The sequence below is a fragment of the Hippichthys cyanospilos genome, chromosome 1 (assembly GCF_059441005.1).
Source record: "Hippichthys cyanospilos isolate Australia breed blue-spotted pipefish chromosome 1, RoL_Hcya_1.0, whole genome shotgun sequence".
NCBI lineage: Eukaryota > Metazoa > Chordata > Actinopteri > Syngnathiformes > Syngnathidae > Hippichthys > Hippichthys cyanospilos.
The window spans coordinates 23,452,501-23,475,380 of NC_142369.1; the positions used below are offsets into that span (position 1 = coordinate 23,452,501).

Here is a 22,880-nt window from a genome sequence, read left to right on the forward strand (position 1 = left end):
TGACCATAATTGCCTTCCATGGTGATCCTTAGTGGCAGTATGTCACTGGGAAAAAGGAACCCACACATAATACGCAATATACGTTAAGGAATATGAAAGTCAAAATGCCCCCCAGCCCCAGCCTCAAAAAACATGAAAAGAGTTGGCACATGTATGCAAATGTGACGTCAATGTCTGAAATAAAAAATACGTCATATATTCTAATTTAGGAGACAGCTGTGCCACAGGGAAAAGAAGACACGTCAGAACGACTCAGCACCTCCATTTCTTTTCTTCCTTCTCCCTCTCCCTCTTTCCCTCGCTGTCCGCTGCGGTTCTCATCTTATTTTTCCGGATGTTCTCTCTTTCTTTAGCCACATTATCTATCAACGTCTTACATTTCCTCCCCTGCGATCTCAATCTCTTGCGCTAATTCCCTACCGCGTGTTCTGATGCTAATAGCCCAATTTTGTTATCAGTTTACAGGAGAACAGCCATTAAAAGACAAGGAAAAGACAGGAGAGGAAAAGAAAGAGTGCAGTAGGGTTCTTCCACAGCGTGGCCAGAGGTATAGATTTACTCAGCTGCAGATGGACGAGGCATTTGGTTAAGACAAGTGTCTAATATCGAGAGATTTTCCAAACCATTTCAAAAACACTGTAATAGGATGCAATATGATTATGCTGTACACCAGGAAAATAGCCCAAAAATGTAATGTTTAATTAACATAATCTAGTCCGATACAAGTGAGGGATTTATTGGGCAGAGGCTTGCTTTTCTTTTCTTTTTCCTTTTTTTTATGTAGTCTTTATCAAGAGTGTCAAAATGCTTCACAAGTCCACAATGACCTTCCCTGATTTTATTTTTGCCCATCTGGGGAAAAATGATCAACTTTACCAGTTCAGCAATAAATGCTCTTAATTTAAAAATGAAAACAAGCTTGTTAAAGTGTACCTCCGGTGGCCCGTTTCAAGGCATTGATAGGAAAATGGAGCAATATTGTGTAGTTAATAACTACCTCTTGTTTGCATTTAGGTGTAGCCTCTTGAGTTTATATAAGCAATCCCCACTGGCGCAGAGTTAGGACCAGATGTGATGTCAAAGCCTTGACTGGGCCAACGCTTGCGCCCACCAGTTGCACATAACACATAACAGCGCTCGCTTCAGCAGTTTGGATGGTCGGCTCTCGACAAAGGTCTTCGAAACATTTCAAATCCATTTTTGAGTAATGGTTTTTGTAGTCATTTTACAAACCTACATTTTTTTGTGCATTTAAATGTTTTTAAACTTTTCTCTTCATGTCTTTCAAAGTTGTCAGTATACTTTCCTGTCATAATCTTGGGTAAACTTTGTTTCCTCTGCTTTGACTCTGAATGTTGTTAGCCGCTGCGTTTAGAAATGCTTTTTGGTGTTCTGCTTTTGTTTATGTGAAGCACACAGAGTTACCTTGTGTATGAAATGCGTTATATCAATAAAATTGCCTTGCCTGTTATTCATATATAAAGACAAAAGGTTAATGAAGGGCAGGTTTCCATTAGGAGAATATCTGTAGCCTATATTTCCATGTACTCATTTTGTGTATGAGAATTAATTCTGTCATATAAACAACATTTTTTAAAGTTTTTTAAAACACTTTTTAAAATAATATTTGACCCCTTGTATGTAGTAAAAGAATACAAACATAATTTTTGCATTTTTTTTTATCTTTACGTACAGTATTACATCTGCACAATCACATCCCTCAGCATAAATTCATGCATATGACACAAGAAGTTGCACTTACATTTCATTTGGCGAACCACAACTTTATTCGGCTCCAGCCAGTGCTTTACAAAAAAGAAAAATAGCTAAGGTAAATATTTAGGTTACATTATTACATGCAGTTGAACATTACATTCTAAGTTTGATCCCTCATCATTTACATTGAAAATATTCCAAAGCTCTTCATAGTTGATCTGAAATATCACATATTATATACCGTGTGTGCGTGGGTGTGTGAGCGTATAGTTTAGCTCTGTTCATTACTTTAAAAGTTAATTGACTCAAAACAAACATATAAACATTCCCAAACTATTGGTTACCTTTCACTCCTGTACAATTCAAAAGGCTAACATCAGCAAGTGTGATCTTTACCCTCTGTTTCTCTGGATCCACATAGCGAATACCAAAGTAATCCTTCTCAAGGAGATTGTAGTGATTACACACATGGTCGAACAGGAACTGGCCTTTGGTGTCTCTCTAGAAGGAATAGACAGTACAAAAAAACGACGTTTGAGATTATTGTAAATTTCTCCATTTTCAAACACTTTCCAGGTGTCTTCATCAAAATATCCCAGAGTAAAAACATTGAAATTTGGGGGGGTTGTTTAAACTGTCCCTTAATAAAAGTGAAAGTTTGATGTTCTTTTCCAATTGTCAAGTGAAGCAGCAGAATATTGCTTCCATCCTTACTCGTAATGGCTCAGGTATCGAAGTTGTTATTTATTAACGCTTGTCTTGTTAACCTCATGTCGAGGCTCTTGTCAAAAAGCGACAACTTAAGTTGAGTTCTGTTTGTCTTTCAAATGCAAGGAAGGGACTTGTTGCTGCAAAATTTCTTCTAGAGTTGGATGGTGGGGACCTTTTACACAAATATGCCCTAACCCAGGCATTATGGATGCTGGACTCTGTCTTCCAAGCCACTCTTCACTTCACAACCAACTGTGGGTCTTGGGGACTACTGGACTTACATTTACGTGGGGTAATGAATATGTCAGGTGTGAGCATGAGGATCGTAGGGATCTGGCTGTCTGGGTTTAACACTGGTGCTATGCGGGTTCAATCCTGGTGCTAACTAAATACAAGTTCTTTTTGGCTCTACATCCACATGTAGCTATCGCAGCTGACAAATCCCACTAAATCCGCCGCTCCTCTTTAACTCGGCTGCTTTGTAATCCCAGCCAAATATTTCCTTTTGACTTCAACTCTGCTGTGGAGTTTTATGATTGTAAAATATTATAATAACAACGGGAAAAGCAGCAGCAGCTGTGCAGTGCTGAAGCATCTGCGGAGGTAAAGTAGTGCCAATAAACACAGGACGAATGTTCAGTCCATAAAGGCGATGTAAACATGCTGAGAGCGGTCAATAAACACTCTACTCCTTAGCCGATATCCACTCATCTTGTACAGTGCACATATATGCATGGATGTGCACAGAAATAGGCAGACGGGGAAAAGTATCACAAAACAGCACAGATACGCGTGTTTGAAAGCAGCAAAATGCATGTGAGCATCTCTAGAATGTTTACAAATCCTGCCTTCCTGTTCAATTTCATGCATGGGTAAATGACTTCTTTCATGGAACCTGTTATGATACCTCTAGCCACTTCTGTGACAATGAACGAAGCTGACGTTAAGTTCCAATTCTTGGTTCGCTTACATTACAAAAAGAAAAACCTACAATAGACATTTCAACTGACAAAATTAGAAATACATTTACAGGAAAACTGAGAACAAGATATCTTTTTGGAATGGATCTAGATGCTAACATTTGCGAGGCACATTCTCAATTTGTCAGGGTTCATTCAAGGTTGCGTTGCAATGTTCTTTAAACATTCTTAAATGATTCTGAAAAGGTCTTTGAACCCCTGTAACACTGAGGAATGAACGTTGGCAAGCCTTGGTGAAGGAAACAGCTCTTTTGATCTGGTGAGGATTAGTTCAAGGTTGCCAATGTTCATCAAAATGTCACCAGAAGTTGCCAAAGGTTGCCAAAAAGTTGCCAAATACTGCCAACAATTTGAAGTTTGGTTTTGGTTGTTTTTTTCTTTTGAACATGTTCAAAATGTATTGCAACCAGAGGAGTACAGGCAAACATCTGGCAACATTTTAGCGACCTTAAACACACCCTGGCAAGAGCAAAAGAGCCACTACCTTTGAGGACTCTCACCAACGTTCATCAATGTGGGATACGGGGTTAACGGTTTTATGTGTCACAAGAAAACGTTGACAGTTTGAAATTATATTGCAACACAAAAAAATAAGACGGTTTCAAAACAATTAAGACTGTTTCAGAATGTCTTAAAAACAATTTTGCTGACACATGACAATGTTTGCCCTTCAGTGGGGTTGGACCCAAACTAACTAATAACCGTATTTGTCAGAGTAAAGGTTGAGATTTTTAGCCTCAATTTCAACCCCCATATTAGAAGGGTTATCCCCCCCAAAAAAACAAAAAAAATGTGTATATATATATATATATATATATATATATATATATATATATATATATATATATATATATATATATGCATACACACGCACACACACACACACCACTGTCGATACTGTATGTTTACATTGCCTCACACTTGTCCCGATGTGAAGAAATGTCTAAAAGTACTGTAATTTTGTCGCTTTAATAACAATAGAATTGGACAGCCATGTTAAATGTAACCACTAGTCAGGTGTGGATTTATAATCGCATTTTTATAAAATTCACCCAAATTGAAGTAAAAAAAAAAAATGAGGGCAGGGGTCGACTTGTACTCTGAGAAATACAGTCACTAAGTGGAAGTGTTGCTGACAATGATTGCAACCAGGTGTCACGTCGTGGCATGGTGGCGTGAGGCGGTGGAGGGAAAGGGACTCAAAAACGCAGGAGGACGGAGAGGGTATGCTCAAACAAAAATGCTCTTTTAATAATAAAACAAGGCAGGAAAAGCAGAAGACAAAAACTTGACCAAGTAGCAAAATAAATGAGGAACAAAATATAACTCACGAGACTTAATTCGGACGACGGGGAAGAATGGAGGGCGAGTAGGAGGGAAAAACCACAGCGGCACAGGGAACACGAATTGACGATATCGGTGGGGCGAGAGGTACAATAATCCGAAGGCAACAAAGGGACGGTGGTTTAAATACATGAAAACTAATTACAGAAAACACATTACAGCTGGACGGGGACAAGAGGCAGGGGAACCGGATTGGATAACACATGAGGAGCGGGGGCACATGGACAACGGGTGGACGAGATAAAACCAACGAGACCCAGACAGAATGTGACACCAGGTGCCCTTCGGTTTAAAAAAAAAAAAAAAAGCTACAATTGTCGCTGTAATAAGTTGAAATGAACAAAATGATAAGGCATTGCTTGCAGTTGTAGCCCAAGAAAACGGTGTTGGACGTGCAACCCCAAAATATAAGTGAGCTTTGAAATGCTGTGTGAACTGGATCATAAACAAAGTACAGTAATTGGTCAACTATAAATAACTGAAATACCTTGACAGTACTGTCACAAAAACCTAAGCAATGAATTCCAAGCAATGCTTTTGAAATGAAATCTAAGAGAAAAATGTCCTGCATCCCGACATTCAAACCTCAGGCCATTCCCATATGAGGAGAAATTTTGCTGTTTTTAATAAAACGATGAATGTAAGTTTAAAAAAACAAAAAAACAAAAAAAAAAACAGTTTGATATTTCTGTTAAAACACACAAACACACACACCACCGGAGCAATTGTTTAAACTTGTTTAAAACACAATTGCAACGAGTTGATCAGGATAGAAATTGGGAATGCTGCCCAGTGTTCCTATGACACTGTAGCACAATACATATTTTTTCTGTCAAATTGTATTAATATGCCTTGACACAGCCATTTTGTCACCATGCCCCCCAACCGCAAGTCCTCCAACAATCAGTGTAGTCAGTGTAGTGAGCGTGTCCTCCAACTGCTCAATAACCCGCTGATGGAGGTTGAATTTGTGCTCAGTTAAGCAGGACTGATTGATTTGAGTCCTCGGGGGATTCGCCGAGATTTACCGGGACACGCACTCACACAAACACACGTCAAACCTAAACAAAAATACAGGCACTGCTTAAGTGCTCGCTGGATCTTAGTCAAGATAAAGGTTATTTTAAATTCAAATCTAACTTGCCATCATGACAGCTCAATTGGACAATTCAACACAATGTTTCCCTGCTTGCTGGTGTCCACATGGTTTGTAATGGACCTCAACAATGCAGAAATGACAGCCATGTTGAATTTTATACCTTGTTATTTTCAAAACAGGTAATTCTTACCCGATGAGATTCTGCAAGTTTACATAATAGTCATTGTGTATGTACAAGAGGAGATTAAATCAGTCAATGAAATGGAGGTACTCTTTCTGGCCATTTTATTGAACCTGACTGCTTTTGCGATACGAGTCGCGTGTAATACACAATTGGAGTATGCCCGGTGGGATACTGTATATTATGATGAATGCATCATAACATATGGGGAATGCAGAACAAATTTGCATTCTTTCTCTGATTGGCTCCAGGCCAGGAAATGCAAGATAGAAGTTATTTTAGATAGGGTTTTTTTTTTAATTCCCTAATTAAATTAAATTCAACCTCAGCAATACTTTGTTTTACTTATAGTGACTGTGACAGATAAAATACAGATACATTTAGACACATCTCAATGAAACCGTCTTCTGTAGTTGTCGGGCAGGCAGGTTTTAAATGAAACCAACATCCACCAATTGAGTGTCATGTAAAGCATGATAATGCCATGCAGTGGACATGATTGTTAATTGCACACTTAACTCCTGCATTTCTAAAATGTCGGATGATAAACATGATGGCGTATTATAGCGTAGAGTTAAACCCCTTACCTGTGTCACGTCTCGGAATGATGAGTGGAGAGGAGGAAGGAAGGGGACCCAAAAATGCAGGAAGACAGAGAAGTACTGGCTCAAAAAATGAAGGTTTAATAAATAAAGGAAGCAGGAGCCAACAGGGAACAACACCGGACATAGTAGCACCAGAACCAAAAAAAACTCATGGGGAACACAAGGGAGACAGCGATCGGAAGACTGGAGCGAGCAGAACAGCAAGGTGAGTACATAAATGACCCGACAAATTAACTGGAACAAAACTGGAATACACTAATTTGGGAAACGCTTAACAGCAGGATGGGAAAACGAAGCAGGGGAAACCGATTGGATGAAACACGCGGACAACAGCTGGAACAAATCATACTAAATAGACTAACCCGAGGAAAACAGAACTTGAACCCAAACAAAAATCCTACAAAACAGAAACCTGAAAGCCCACCTCATCAACAAAAGTTGACATACAATCAGACATAATAACCTGGCTTTGTCTTTGTGTAACACTTATGTTGCTGTGTGATGTTTCAATTGCAGTGTAACTGTGGAATCACAGACATGGTGTTAACTTTAAGTGTAAGTCGTAAAACAGAAAAAATAATTAGTGTGAGTGCAGAGAGAAGTAGTCCACCACCTGACAAATGATAGACCAGAAAAAAAAAGTCAAATGTCAACCTCTAGTGGTGGCAAAAGGTTGGGCAAAAACACACCGACTGACTGACTGACCGACGATGCCAATGTCGTCTGGCTTGAAAAAATGACGGACTGACGTGACTGAAAAGGGGCGGGGTTCTGATGAATGTCGGACCAGGAAAAAAAACGTAAGTTGCCACCTCTGGTAATCATTTATTGTTATTGTTAACATCATTATTATACTCATTATTATTATCATTATTGTATGTATTAGTATTACTACTAGTAATAGTAATAGTAGAAGTGCATGTAGTATACATTTGTTAATGTCGACATTTTAACATTCAAACTTTTTATGATTTTTTAAAAATACATCTTTTACAACACACACAAAAAAGGAAATGCAACCTCCCAAACGCTAGCAGGGAGGCCGCAGACGGATCATGGAGTCACACTCATCCTGGTCCCCAGGGCAGACACTTGAAGAAAAACAACAAAGGCAGCGTGAAAGGTTTAGCACGCTGAGAGGGGGTAGCAAAATAAAGAGGACGCTTGACTCACAGAGGAAGATACAGTTTAAGAGTGGATGTCATGTCCAACAAGAGCGAATTCCATTTCTCATATTGTCAGAGGTCTGGACATTAAAAATTAACCCGGTCAGTCTCTACTTAATGATGGCTAAGTGCCCTTCTTTCTGGTTCACAAACGCACACGTTCAATGGAGCCCTCAGTGCAGGGCAGCCTCAGTTTAACAGAAGCAAAGTACGCCGGAGCACGTGTGTGTTTGGGTTTGCCCGACAAGCTTTGTGCAGCCAGCCAAGTCCAGACGTCAAGCGATATAAAATAAAAGCACTTACGCCATCAAATATTCATTCCGACGTCCGTCCTAAATCTGCAAAAATTCACAAAACATCAAGTATTCATGATGAAACATGACCTCGAACCGCACAGCATTTGCATAATACTCAATGCCGTTTTTGGACAAGAATAATAAGAAAATACCTTAGATTAACTTCAAATTTCGATGGACAGTTACACTGTTCCCACATTTATTGCTGGGGTTACGATCCCGAATAAAGCCGCAGAAACTGAAACCCACAAAGTAGCCATTTAGCTTTTTGTTATATTTTGCTTTTGTTCTCTGTTTGGTTTAGTTCTTTGTAATTAAAAAAATATATATATCAAATTGACATTTTATTTTTTCTTGTCCGACATTGAAGGAGGGAATAAATAGTGAGGGAAATTTGCAATAAATATGTTCATGAATGAAAATCCATAAAGTAGAGGTTGATTTTTTTTTTTTTAAGAAAAATTGCTATTTTTGATTGATCTGACTTAAAGGGGATGAAATATAGCAAAGTAAACCTGCAATAGAAAAAGTTATGACCATAGATGCAAATCCGCAATAAGCAAACCGTGGTGTAGTGAGGGAACTCCATCATTGCGATGATGAACGTCCACTATGAGTCTCAATAGGAAATATCGGGAATAGTTTTTTGACCTGTGTTTCCCAAGCTTGTTAAAAGAATTCATCATGATGTCTAACATTCTTCCAAGTGACAAAAAATCAAGCGTTTAAACCCTTTCATCTCATTTGACCTCGGCAAAGAGCTCAGGAAAACAGGATTCAGTTTGGATGGAGGATTTTCTTCTTGGGAGGTATTACGGGAAAGCTCATATTCATAAGCGTATGTGTCGCTTATTGGCTGTCCTATTTGTCTGCTGTAGTTAGAGTAACAGATTGAATGTGATCAATTGATTGCAGTATTATTTAGTGTGTTTTGTTTCGTTTTTTTTTATTTTAAATGCATAAATCTCATGGTGATTGGATCTATTTTTATGCGTTGGGCTTTTGTGCTTGAGTTGTTGGGGATTAGAAAACTAAGGTCAATCAGACTCTGAAGTGGACACTGATTGGCTGTCATTGTGTTGGGCATAACCTGATAGGCCCTTGCTGTGAGTGGGAGGGCAAGTTAAGGAGCAGAAAGAAGACATGAAAATGGAAGAGCGTATGTGAGTTGTTGGTTTGATGAATGGTAAATGTAACTTTAAAAAATGCCCCAACCCCACCTTTGATAAAGGTATTCTTTGTAAGAATGAGTTTGCTTACCACAGAAGCAACAGACGTTTAGCTTCCCGCAAAAATGCAAAGCACCCAGCTGCAACTCCAGCCAGGGCTAACGACAGTGGCAAAGATGTCGACGTAGCGAATCGTAGCAATGCTTTTTGACAAAATCAACTTTCATTTGAGCAGAAGATAAAAGGTTACAACTGCATCTGTTAAAGTCTGCCAAAGACAATAAATGACTAAACTACATTTTTGTTGTATATCTATCCTTTGATCTACCACAATCACACAACATAACCAAAAATAAAATCTGGTTTAGAGATTTTAATTCAAATAAATACAGATCCTAATTTACATCTCAATTTGTTTTTTAATCTCTTGACAGCAATAAACTATACAGTCAGTCAAAAGGGTCATACTACGTGAGGTAAACTGCTTGAGTGACCTGTGTGTTGGTTGAAATAGCTAACCCAGCACTCGGTGCAAAAGGCATGAAGCTGATGCTGGGTTATTTATACTCAGTGCATTGGGTGGAGGACTTGCCCCAATGCACCCGGTCTCTTCACAAGCCAGAACATAGCATTTTTACTGCGACTATTATTATTAAGTGATTGCCGCCAAGGCTTTATTGGACTGAGCAGCAAGAGACATGTTTTATCACTATCATGGCATTAATATAATTTTAAAATACTTTTCCTGTTTTGCCATAGTCCATCGTTTTGCCATGCCAAGTAAAAACAAAGCAGAACATTTCACCAATTGTGTAAATTATTGCATGTATGACGCAGCACTTTCTATAGGCCGAATAGTATTCACAATAGTGTTCACGGCGTTTGTTTGACACAGGCACTAGGACCCAGGGTCGCGTGGCCCACTTAAATGGCCGGTGTTGTTTAATTAATACACATGTCAGCTCAATTATGATTGCTCTTTATCCAGATTGGTTGTTTCTTCTCATGGCACGGCCCAGCTAATTGGCTCAATGTACATTTGAAACCTCATAAATGATTAAGACAGAGCGAGAGAAGAGGAGGGCGTAGTAGAGGAAAAGGATGGTGGAGTTGACGGGACTTTGACCCTGAGGATATTCAATGGTGGTAAAGAGATTGGGAATGCATGTGGAACAAGTCATTTAGCGCTTAATGTCAAGTGTATGAGCCAGCTTTGTTTGCTGTTCTTCTCTTATTAACGTGCACGATCACTTCTAAAGCTTGTTTGTATTCAGCAACGGGTCAATGGCCGCGACGAGCAGAATGCATCAAGGAGGCGAATCAATACGTCCGACGCGAGCACTAAAAAAAGTCAGCAACAACATTTTCTTGTTGGCTCTGCATTTCCATCTATTTCACGGTACAGTCTAAACCCATATAGTTCAACTTGAACATTTTGTTGAAGAGTTGATGAGACTGAGTTTGAGAAACTCTTAATTGTCATTAAACCTGCACCAGGACAAAGCAAAACATTGACTTGGCTTGGTTAGGATAGTGTACAAAAAAAAAGAATTTCCATCCATCCATTTGTCAGTGCATTTGTCCACCCATCCATTATGCTACGAACACGAGATGGGTTACACCCAGAACTGGTTACCAGCCGATCAAAGTAATAAAAATAAACAAAGACTAAAATTAATTATTAATTAAACAAAATAAAAACTAAAATGCTTTGAACAAAAAGAAAGAAAGAAAGAAAACTAAACTACAACTTCAGTTTCTAAAACACACTAAAATTAACTATATTGTGTCCATCGTTTTCATCTTCGTCAATTAATATACGTAAATTTGTGGTTCATTTTGTAGGTATGCTTTTCAGTGTTGCCTTTCAATAGATCAGATTAGAGAAGAAAGAAGGTTAAATAGGAATTTGAAATTATAGCTCACTTTATTACAAGATACTTATTAACCTTTTTTAAAAATTTGCACTCAACAAAAACACCACATTTAAAAAAACTAAAACACATACAGAAATGACAACAAAAAAATGAACTAAAGTCACATCAAGTAAATTCAAAGTGCTTATTGTCCTGTGCACAGTGCAGAAACAAGTTTTTCCATACACTGAAATTCTTATTTTGCCGTCCATACAAATGTCATAAAATTAACTAGGTTAAGAAAAAAAGACACACAAGTAACAGAGCACTGCTATGAACCTTAAGTGGGTAGGTTATGTCCAGATACCTACAAAAATGTGCACTTGTGCATGGTAGATTCAAATAATGTGCATGTGTGCGTGGTTAGTTAGGTACAGCTATTTACAAGTAGTGTGAAAAAGAAGGAGCAGCATAAATAGTGCAAAAATTCAGAAATAAGGTGTATGGTCTTGTTGGCATGAATAGAGCAAAAAAAGTGCTAAAACAAAGTATTAAAAAAACACTGAACACAATACAAATAATAATAACCAATAAAATATTTGCTTTAATTAAAAAAAAAAAATCTATTGTCAGCCTATTAGGATTGCAGGTGTCTGCGTGTGATCAAATGTACCAGATCACTTTTTTTCCCCTGATCTTTTTTGCAATCTTCTTGATGAAAAAAGATTTTTGACATTTGAAAAGATATTTCATCTTGGCCAAACAAATTTTTTTTTCTTCCATTGTTTTTTCTTCCTGAGACAGTCTTAGCTCTTCTGCATACCTAAAGGATGTGAATCACCTCTTGATGTTTTCCTGAAGACTGTTCATTCCGTTCTCATAAGTCCATCTGCTTCCTTGAGTGTTTCTCTTATATTGCCGCTTCCGACTCTTAATTAGCACGCATCTCTCTGCTCTGCTCTGACTACTCTAAGTAGTCATCCCCATATCAAGGCCATTTTCGTTCCTCTGTGCATCTTGAAGCATTTAACCAATGTGGTTTTCTTGCAGCCACCACATCAGATGTGCATCGTCCTGTCAGCTTCTTTGTTGGCCCCTTGTGAGATGATTTCCTTCCTCTTCGTCTTGTTCATTTCAAGGTTAGTATCAAAGTTGTCCATCACAAACATCTTTCACCCCAGCTTTGTCAGCCGCAGGTGCAGTTTATTCCATTTTTTCCCTCACTGTCAGCTCTTCTGTTTGTAGCAATTACTGGATTCATCCATTTGTAATAATTTGACGCACATAGGACTTAATTTGATTTTTATGTATACTTTTAAAGGTTTTTCACAATGACAATTTCTCATTACAGTACAATAATAATAATAAAAGTATCTGTCTATGATACATAGTAAACACCATACACTGCTACCTTGATTTACTGGTGCCACAATTTTTTAGTGTTATTACTCGATCATCTTCTAGTTGATGTTTTTTTTTTACTTTGTGCAAGCAAACTATGACTTTGAGCTGCCATTTCTCTCACAAAGAGTCATTGGAAATTCAGTGCTAAGAAATGCCAGATCATGTCACTTCTGCCTTTTTTTAGCATACCGCTTGGCAGATGGTAATGAAGTGGTGAACGATTCTTCAAAAAGATGTCAAGTGTGCCTGCTTCAAGCTGTTTAGAAGTTGTTGTTGTAGAATATAAAACAAAGACAATAACAGCCCTCCATTATCTTGACCATTTATTCTCACGAGGGTTGCCTATCCAAACAAACTCTCTTCGGACAGGAGGCAGGGTGTACCCTGAAATTGCAAGCTGTGCATAGCTTTATCTTTCGTAACACATTAAAATAGTGCATATAACAGTACTCACAAGCATACAGTACATGTATTCTTTCTGCTTTCCTTTCGTGCCAGGTAACAGCAAACCTTCCATTTCTAAATTTGTTTGGGCTCGAAAACATTGCAAGTTCTAGTGATCTCGTGCAAAATGGCACACAGCAAAGCTCATTTGAGCCACCCCTCCGTTTTATGGAACCTAGAAGTACCCCTTACATTAAAAGTTGTCATTCTCCTGGCAGTTTAAGCTCTCAATTTCTTTTTAGCCAGGATATTTGACTGCACTGACTTGAGCTTGTCAATTGTAAGTGGGTCACTCGCTGGTGTTTGAACCATTTGAAAAGATTAGAGTCCAGCTGAGGATGCAGGATGCAAATCATCCTCCGAGGCAACGCTCTGAAGACTTCGGGAGCCAAGCGAAGGATCATACCCTGCGAGGCGCCAGGCTGATATTATGGGATGTCTTCTATCAACATGATGAAGACTGGCTTTGGAAATGACCTATGATTACCCACCAAACGCAGGAAAATATGGAGATGATCCTTCTATTTGTGCTAACAGCTTCCATTCTTCTGGGATGATTTTGTTTGAGCGTCTGTGGGGAATTTGGGCCCAACTAATCTGAGTTCACGGTGTCAAAAGGCAAAGTGATTATTAGAAAATCCTCATACAATGAGGTCAATGCAGCTTCCTGTTATGCCAATTACAGGAGCCATAAAACCGGCCTTCCGAGATACACAAAGGCTGCTGTAAAAAAACGTGCGTACCTTACATTCCTGCTGCTTGGATTTGTTAATTATTTTGTGAGGCGGTTTGGAGACTGTAGCCATTGCATTTCAGTTACACAGAGTACAATGACAAAAAAAAAGGAAGTTTATGCAGATACTGTACAATGTTTTATGAAGTCCAACTATGACTTAAGGATATATCTTGGTTCTTTTCTCTGGAGGTGCTTTTCATCACATACTGTGACCTTGTCCCTGTACAGGAGAGGTAAATTACCTCATCATCACTTGGACTAATAGAGGCACACACACACACACGCACACTCACGCACACAGTGAGGAGGGGCATGAGGTTCAAATGCATGCACACTGAAAGTGAGTTCATGGCTGGGCACACCGGCTAATAAGCTTAGAGTTAGAGCCATAAATTATCCGTTTATGGGGCAGGACTAGTTTCTATTCTAATGGAGAGCCATCCATCCCTCTTGCATTGCAGCGATGCACATACACACTCAGAGCAGTGTGATTGAGATTGTAGCAGCAACGCCGCCATTGTAAATTCCTGGTTCTCTTATCATCGGACAGCGGCACAGCTTATTTGTGGAAAACAAACAAAAAACAAATCATGAAAAATGCAGAGAAAAAAAGTTTATTCTCGTGTGCGCGTTTCTAGAAATTTAAAATACTGTACATGTCATATTAACAGACCTGTATCATGCTACAGTTACCTTTAACAGTTAACTATAGGTGTGGATATGATTAAACATCAACTTTGGCCCAAAAAATATTCTTATGTCACATGAGCGATTTCTGTGGCTATAGTTCCAGAGGCGGGCAGTTTGTCGGTACTGAGGGACGGATCGGTCACCGGCAGACCAATGTTTTACCAACGGACCGCAGAATGACAAAAACATTTTAAAAACAATGGACCAAGACCGGAAGAGCAGTAGATCACATCGCTTATTTTAATCCGTCATTGTAATCATCTCCACCGGTGTTACCTGACACTGTTGGAAACAGTTTGCCACCTCACTCAGATAAATCTTCCATATTTCTGAGAAATGTTTAAACTGACATATGCTTGGGGACATAGAAGTGTAAACACAGTCTAAATAGGCAGCAAGTAGTGATGGGTCTGGCAACACCGATGCAGCAAAACCCGTGTCAGTGCGTGTTTGGTTTGTAAAAAAGAAGGAAAAATAGATCCATCTGTTTGTTTTGGATCACATGACAGACACATCCTCTATATTGTTCACTTGGAACCTTTACCTGGGGCGCTGAACTTTACACAAACGCGCACTTGTCAGCAGGTGTGTCTTTCCTTAATGAATAACAATTTTCATTCTCTTCAAGTCAGTATGATAGCGATCCGAAAAATGGAAGAAAGTGTTCTAGACTTCTGGGACCATTGTAATGTCATTTTGACAAACACGACATGTTCATCGGCTACGGTTTCTCTCGCCGTGCCTTTTGATTGCTGCAAAACATGAAGGCCAATCCAAGGATGTTTAGCTCAAGTGTTAGCGCACTGCCACTTCTATCCTACATCTATACCCACTGTGGGTTTAATTCCCGGTGCAGGCATTTCAAACATGATCGAAATTTGTGAGTTGTATTTATGAAATTATCTATATTTTTTAAACATATATTTCCATGCATTGGATGAAGCAATTCGAAAATATACTCTGTCATTGCGTGTTTCACAACACATAAAGGTTTGCATTGAAAATTTCTCACAGTTAGTAGTTGATAAAATTGATCACAATACATATATCTTTATTTTAGCTAAAAAAAAAGATAATTTCACTGCCAAAACACTAGAGATGTGTTTTTTAAATTGAAATGCATGTAGACAAATACTTTTAAAAAATGCCTTTTGTAAAGATATGTATCCTAATTAGGCAGCATCTCAATCATGACACTTTCACCCCGATTTTCACATCGCATTATTCATATTATTTATTGACGGTGTGTTCATAGATATTTTAAACTTGGATTAAACGAGAAACAATACAAGATAATGTAATACAAGCACAAATAATATTGCATTCTGCACTGAACAGGAATGCTAAGAGATGCATGACAGGAAGAAAACACAGTTTTGAGGGTATTCTTAACAAAAGAAAATAGCATTCTAACCTGGTTTAAAGCTCCAAAAACTTGAATTTGCATGATACAGACCTTTCAAAATATCTTAATGTGTATCTGTAAAGCAAAGGACACAGTAGTATAACAGTGCACTGTATAAATAGCATTTATATGCATTGAAAGTGTGACAAAAGCAATTTTCTTTAGGGGAAATATCTGGAGCTCGTCTACTGTTTTTTTCTTGGGTCATCCATTTAAACAACATCAGCACAGGGAGGATAGCCTGTCAACCTGAAAATTTTCTGCTTTGCTAGGTTGAGTCAGAGGCCTTTTTTCAGGTCAACATACAGTGTAATAGTCAGCATTTCAGTGTCATTTTAGTTCCTTCAAATGGGCGATTTTCTAGCGTTCTCCCTTTTCTCCCTAATATCAAAAGTATTTTTGACACTGCTTGAGAAAGCATTTATATTTATGAAGGCAAAATCTTTACGACAGCTATTCTTCTCCTGTTGGCGTACCGAATTGCGTGATCATTGAGGGAGATTTAGCCTGACCGTGGTCATTGCCTTTAACGTCTGTGGAGTTATTGAAAAAGACCAAGAAAAGTGCATGACAAATTTTTGGTGCTCTTGGTTTGGATCAATAAACCATTTTCTAAATAACAGTCTATGCATGTTAATAGATAAATCCAAGACCACACACGTTTTAATGTATATACGTAAAAGGAGCATAACCAAGATAGAACACTGCGTTGTGAGAATTTAGATTTTGTTATTTATACTGTGTACTAGGTGGACAACTGAGGAAAGGAAAAAAAAAAAGTATTGTATCCTATAAACTACCGAAAACATAACTCCCAAATTCAAAGATTGTCATCTCGAACACTTATTTGCAAAAGGTCAAACCAAAATTCGGTCTAAAGCTTTTTTTTTTTAGGTCTCTAAATGTTGTCAGAATTGTTTATACCAAGTATATCTCCTTCCCAACTTTCTACTGTGTATCCCATTTATCATCCCTCTATAGTTGCAATCACTCTAAAAAAAGTGAAAGTCAGAAAATAGATTACGACTTGATTTTATGAGCATCAAAGACACGACAGGTGATTGGGATGGGAATAGAACAAGTGCAGCTATTTTTAACATTCTCAAAACAATTCCAAGCACCTCATTGCTGCTGCATCTGCTATCTTGTAACGGCCTAATCCACTTACACACACACACACACACACACACACACACACACGCACACACACACACACACACACACACACACACACACGCGGCAAATGAAGTGGAAAAACGATCCCAACATCGTAAACTATGCCGTAATAGATTAATGATGTATTGATAAGACGACCTGTAGGAGGCCCATAGCTCACTAATTATCAGCTCTTCGCCGAACTATATAACTACAAAATCCATCTATCTGCTCTTAACAGCACCAGTAATATTAAGTGGGCTCAAGCACAGTTCACCTACTCATTCACAAGCACATTCACACACATACCCACACACACATCATAGACGTGACGTTTAAGAGAGTATCTGGGGGCAGGGGTGTACAGAGATGGGAACAGTGGGGCAACAACTTGATGGAGAGGAGCTCCAAATTACAAACAGTGCATTGGCGCGGAAAACTTGTAGAAGGAGCATCCACTTATGATCAAGGGAGCACACATTGCAAATAATATCAATTTGTCCATTTTCTAGAGCCGTTTATCCTCACAAGGGTGGCAGGCTTGCTGATGCCTATCCCAGCTGGCTTCGGGCAGTAGGCGGGGGACACCCTGAACTGGTTGCCAGCCAATTGCAGGGCACTCAGAGACGAACAACCATTCATACACCCATTCACACTTAAGGACAATTTAGTATGTCCTTGCATATAATAATGCAGACTTATTCTATTATTGTACACTATTATAGTAATCTTATGAACGCCTTGCTGAAAATAACCTTTCTGTCATTAAGTTACCATGTTTCTCTCAGAAATCTCCGCTTTTTTTGCTCTTAGCCTTATAATGCTTGACATTGTTGTCATCTTACAGGTACAAATCAATCAAAATGAGAGAATAAACAGCAGTTGATTAAATTAACTTTTTTAATGACTGGTATTAACTCTTATCATATTATTCAATTTATTTATTATTTCCTTCATGGAGTATGCATGTTCTCCCCGAGCCTTCTCCCACAATGCGAAAACATGCATGGCAGGTGTATTGGACACTCTAAATTGTCCTTAGATGTGATTGGGTATGTGAATACATATTTATATCTGTGTGCACTGTGATTGGCTGGCAACCACTCCAGGGTGTCGCCAACCTCATGCCTGAAGGCTGCTGGGATAGGCACCAGCGAGCCAGCAACCCTAATGAGGATAAGCAGATGGATACAGATAATAGATGGATGGATTACTATTAAATGATTTATGGTAGTAATGAGTCATAAAACATGTTTACATTTATATTTATATGTTCCTAAATACTGTATATGACATAATGCCAGAGTCTGGTCATCAATTGCCATTAAATAAACATTGAGACAAAGACCACACAATTCACATTCATTTGGTCTTTTTCATTAAAAAAAAATACATTTCCAAAGTGTAAAAATGTTTATATTACAACATTTCACTGATATTTGTTGATAAAGATTTACATCACTAAAACCATTGAGTAGTGTATTCTGTATTCTGTATACAATACAATTTGATTGTGTCGTAATAGATGTATTTTTATGGTAATGACATGACAATTTTCACAATAGTATGACATTTTGTGAAATGTTTTTTTTTTTTTCATGTTTTTTTTGTGATCCAAACATTTAACGGTATTAAGAACCAACGAACCTAACTCAGAATTAGCGGTAAGGTTGCAGTATGGGGACCTTGTATCATCAAGTGACCACAAACGCAATAATGATACACGCTGCTCCCGAAATGCATGCGATCATTCACAAGATGCCCTCCCAGGATACAGTGCGGTCATCAACAACCATGCATTTCTAATGTCTTTATCTAACTCTCACTCAGACACGGTCGCCACGCAAAAAGCATCACCGACAGCTGACGGGTGTCAGCCGCACAAGGAACACTGATCCCTCTTAATTATACATGATGTGTCACAGACACGCCAGGGGAGTGAGACCGAGAGAGCAGAGAAAAAAAAGATAGGTAGCGAAAGAGAGAATGTGAGAGAGGTGCAACAGCGAGAGGTTAAACGCGCAAAAGGAGTCAGGGGAAAGAGGGATGGAATAAAGACGTGATGAAAAGGGGGAAACATGCATCCGCAAGGAGGTGAGGTCAACCATGTATCAATCTCCACTTGTTTCTCTTGCATGTTTGACATGGGAGGATCTATAGTATGCTACTTGACTGCAGCGCGCACACACACACACACACACACACACACAAGTATATACTATTTATACTACTACTGAACTCCAGTCTGCTCGAAGATAGGAACATTTCCCTCTATGAACTTGAGGTGGATATTAAGTGGATAATACACTTTTGAGTTGGCTGTATACAAATTGTCTCTAAAGTGCCTGTTCACCCATCAGGTGTAAAATTAAGCACCCAAGCATAATTTTTCCGTTGTTTACATTTTGCTAAAAAAAATATTAGCGAGCTCTTCTGCACTTTTGACTACAGTCACATCACAGTGGGGTTAATTTATATAATATCCACTAGGGATGGGCAAGTTCCAACACCAAGTTGTTTTAAGGCGAATACAAGCCTCGTGTTAAGGTATCTGATACTCGTGGAGGCCACCAATACCAGCCTTCAAATTTAACCCACCCGGTGTTGATGGTTGTACAGGTGCCTAGTATAAACCTCTAGCTCCCATTAACAAGCATTTAGAAATGAACACGTAGTGCCTCTACCTGTTTTGACAATCTATAGGAATTTTTAGCCTTTTTCTTTGAATGCTTTGACTCTGAAGTTTCAAGATCAAAGGCACAAGTTGGGTTGAATTGACATTTGCGGGTACACTGGCATTTCATCATCTATGCCAGGAAGAAATCTCTTAATTTTTTTTAATCGTCATTTTTAATAGCATTTTATATGTCAAAAAGAGGTATTGACACGAGGTATTACAGGTACTCAAACAGCTGGTATCTGTCTGGAAAAAATGTGTTACTAAAAATCAGCAGTGCACACAAGCAAATAGTGTTTTATACATTAAAAAGGTCATTAAATTATAACTTCAGATCAATGAAAAAGTTTTTCAGCATGTCATTTATTCTACAGACATTTGCAATGTGTGCAGCGAGAGACTGAGCCACCTTATGGAAAGAAAGAAATTAAACCGGTGACAAGAACAAGATGTGGTGCTGCTGTTTTGAGTGACTTTGAGCAAGAGGAGGCACGGGAAGTCATGAAATATGCACCGCGGAGCACAGAACAAGCACACAGCAACGCAAAGCCACTAAATAGAACACGCCGGAAAATTTATGAAAAGAAAACGTAGAAATAAAAGCAGTGAGTTCAAAATATAGTAGTCAAATTTCTTTTGTGTTGAATGCCTCTAAAGCAGGGGTGTCCAAACTTGAGGGCTGGTGTTCCGGTTTTCTTTCTACAGCTGATTCAAACGATTAGGATCGTTATCAGGCTTCTGCTGAGCTTGCTGATGAGCTGATCATTTGAATTAAGTATGTATTTTTTTTTATGTATTTTTTTTTTTTTTGCTCAAGCAAAGGATGTTAAAAGAGAAGATGAATACACACAGGTCTTACGTAAGCTTAGCAAGGTGTTACGTATTTTGTCCACAGCAATTTAAAACAGTTCCAACAATCTTAATGGAGCGCCTCTGATGTGTTTGAATAAAAATACACAAAGTATTAAAAAAAAAAATAACCAATGTCTCTGCCATTAATTGAGCTTTATATGAAGGCTGCAATTTGATGTAGGAAAACATTTCCTTTGTTATTTTCTATAAATAAAATTGCAATGTTGCAGATTATGTACCTTGAATTTGAATTTGTATGTGCAATCTATATGTGCTACCCTGTCTACTTCGTTTTAAGTTGCGAAAGAAGTTTAAATGCTTTATCTGTCCCTTATGAATCCAGTATGTTTGCTTATATTTGCCGCTGATGACTATAGACGTCAAAGATTCATTTCGACAGGACAGCTCTAGAAGTCAAAAATACATTTTAAGTGTGGCAGTGAATGAGGTATCTTTGTTCTATTCTTGGCCAGCTGCATCTCAGCTTTAAGCTTTGTTCCGGCTTTGCCTTTATTCTTGTATTCAGTGTACACAAAAGACGCATTTTTCGCAACTATTGTTCACAAATCTACCTAAATCTGCATTAGGGAGCACTTTTTAACTGAAACATTCCATTTAGCTCAGGTGAGGCACATCAAGATACCACAGTAAAAGGCTACTCTAAAATGCAAACTTAAGTCATACAGCATTGCCACAGATGCCACAAGTGGATGTGGGTGCGTGACTGCAGAACTGACCATCACAGGTGCTGTTTATGAATTGAATGTTCATTCCTCTAAGGAGTCTCAAAAGGCATTTCTGTGAATTTGGAAGTCAGTCCAAACAACTTTCACATCCACCAACTTTACCCCGAAAATGTTAAAGATCATCAACCTACAAACTTGCATTACCGTAACATATCTGCATAACCTTTATCAGGGAAGCTCATTGACATCCATGTCATTCTCATCTTGACCTGAATGCAGTTTGTTGGGGGCACCGATTTGAGTGGAAAAGTGCTCACGTTCAACTTTGGAGAGGTGTTGTCTTCAAGCAGAATCCTGCTTTTCACTGTACAGGTTATGTAGATGCATTTTATTGATGGAACAGAGATACCGCAACAAGATCCGGAAGCCCGTCGCCGTGCCATTCATCGACAACCATCATCAAAACTGTGCTACCTAATAACGTTTCTCCTTGAAAATGGATTGCCAAGTTCTTGCATGAACAGTGTATTCCCCAAACAATCTTCACAGGCCACAATGAACAACCTCAAGGAGAAGGATATGGGTGGTCATATCAGATATTGACAGCTTTTCTATACCGCAGACACCCCAACAAATACAGGAAAACTGCAAAAACACACACACACACACATATATATATATATATATATATATATATATATATATATATATATATATATATATATATATATATATATATATATATATATATATATATACATATACATATACATATATATATATATACATATACATATATATATATATATACTGTATATATATATATATATATATATATATATATATACATATACATATATATATATACATATATATATATATATATATATATATATATATATATATATATATATATATATATATATATATATATATATATATATATATATATATATATATATATATATATATAAACTAGATTGGACACCTCAAAATGCATTATATATAGACACACAGACACACAATTTTGGACTACTATACATTTTAACTGATGGCAACTAATAATTATAACAACAATAATAATAATAAAGATGATGATGATGCTAATAACAGTAGTAATTATAGCAATAATAATTTGTATTATTATTACAAAAATGATCAAGAAAGCCTGATCACTATCAACACCTCCACCACACCCATGAAGCGCCATCGTGGCTGCGCTTGGAGGCAAACTTCATTGCAAACTTCTCTTTCCACACATGCTTTTATGTTCATACTCGTGAATTCATGCTCTGCCTTTGGGGGCTCATTTGTTGTCATCATGCGTTTTGAGGCCGTGCATTACGCTGCACCCGAGACCAAACAACGTTATGTAAAACGATACCGGTACACATTGAGCATGTGTGCAAAAGCTTGCCCTTTAGTATCCCTCGACCAGTTTCATTGCGATGATGCCTCCCTACCTGGATGCTGCAGGAGATCTCCGAGTCGTCCAGCAGGCGGATGGTGCACGGGATCTCCTGGTGGTTCTCCAGGGAACGGATGCTGGGGCTGCGGAAGCGGAGCATTTTCATCCTCGTGTGAGGCTCTGACGTGAAGCTCCACGCGGCATGTCAGCACATCTGAGGTGGGGATGGATGAATGGATGGAAGCAGGAGGAGAAGGAGGAAGACAAGAATGGACAGATGGAGCTTGTCAGCTGCGGCAC

General features: G+C 38.3%; 1 protein-coding gene across 1 annotated transcript in view; it reads right to left on the reverse strand.

Annotated features, from left to right (window-relative positions):
* Positions 1 to 22,880, reverse strand: part of frmd3 (FERM domain containing 3) — a 66,044-nt gene that overhangs the window by 33,527 nt on the left and 9,637 nt on the right. Inside the window, exons 2-4 of the mRNA XM_088433656.1 lie at positions 22,636 to 22,794; positions 2,113 to 2,217; positions 1,763 to 1,805 (exon numbers count right to left, since the gene is read on the reverse strand). Of these exons, the coding sequence (XP_088289782.1) occupies positions 1,763 to 1,805; positions 2,113 to 2,217; positions 22,636 to 22,746 (259 nt within the window). The 5' untranslated portion in view covers positions 22,747 to 22,794. The remainder of the gene's footprint in view (positions 1 to 1,762; positions 1,806 to 2,112; positions 2,218 to 22,635; positions 22,795 to 22,880) is intronic.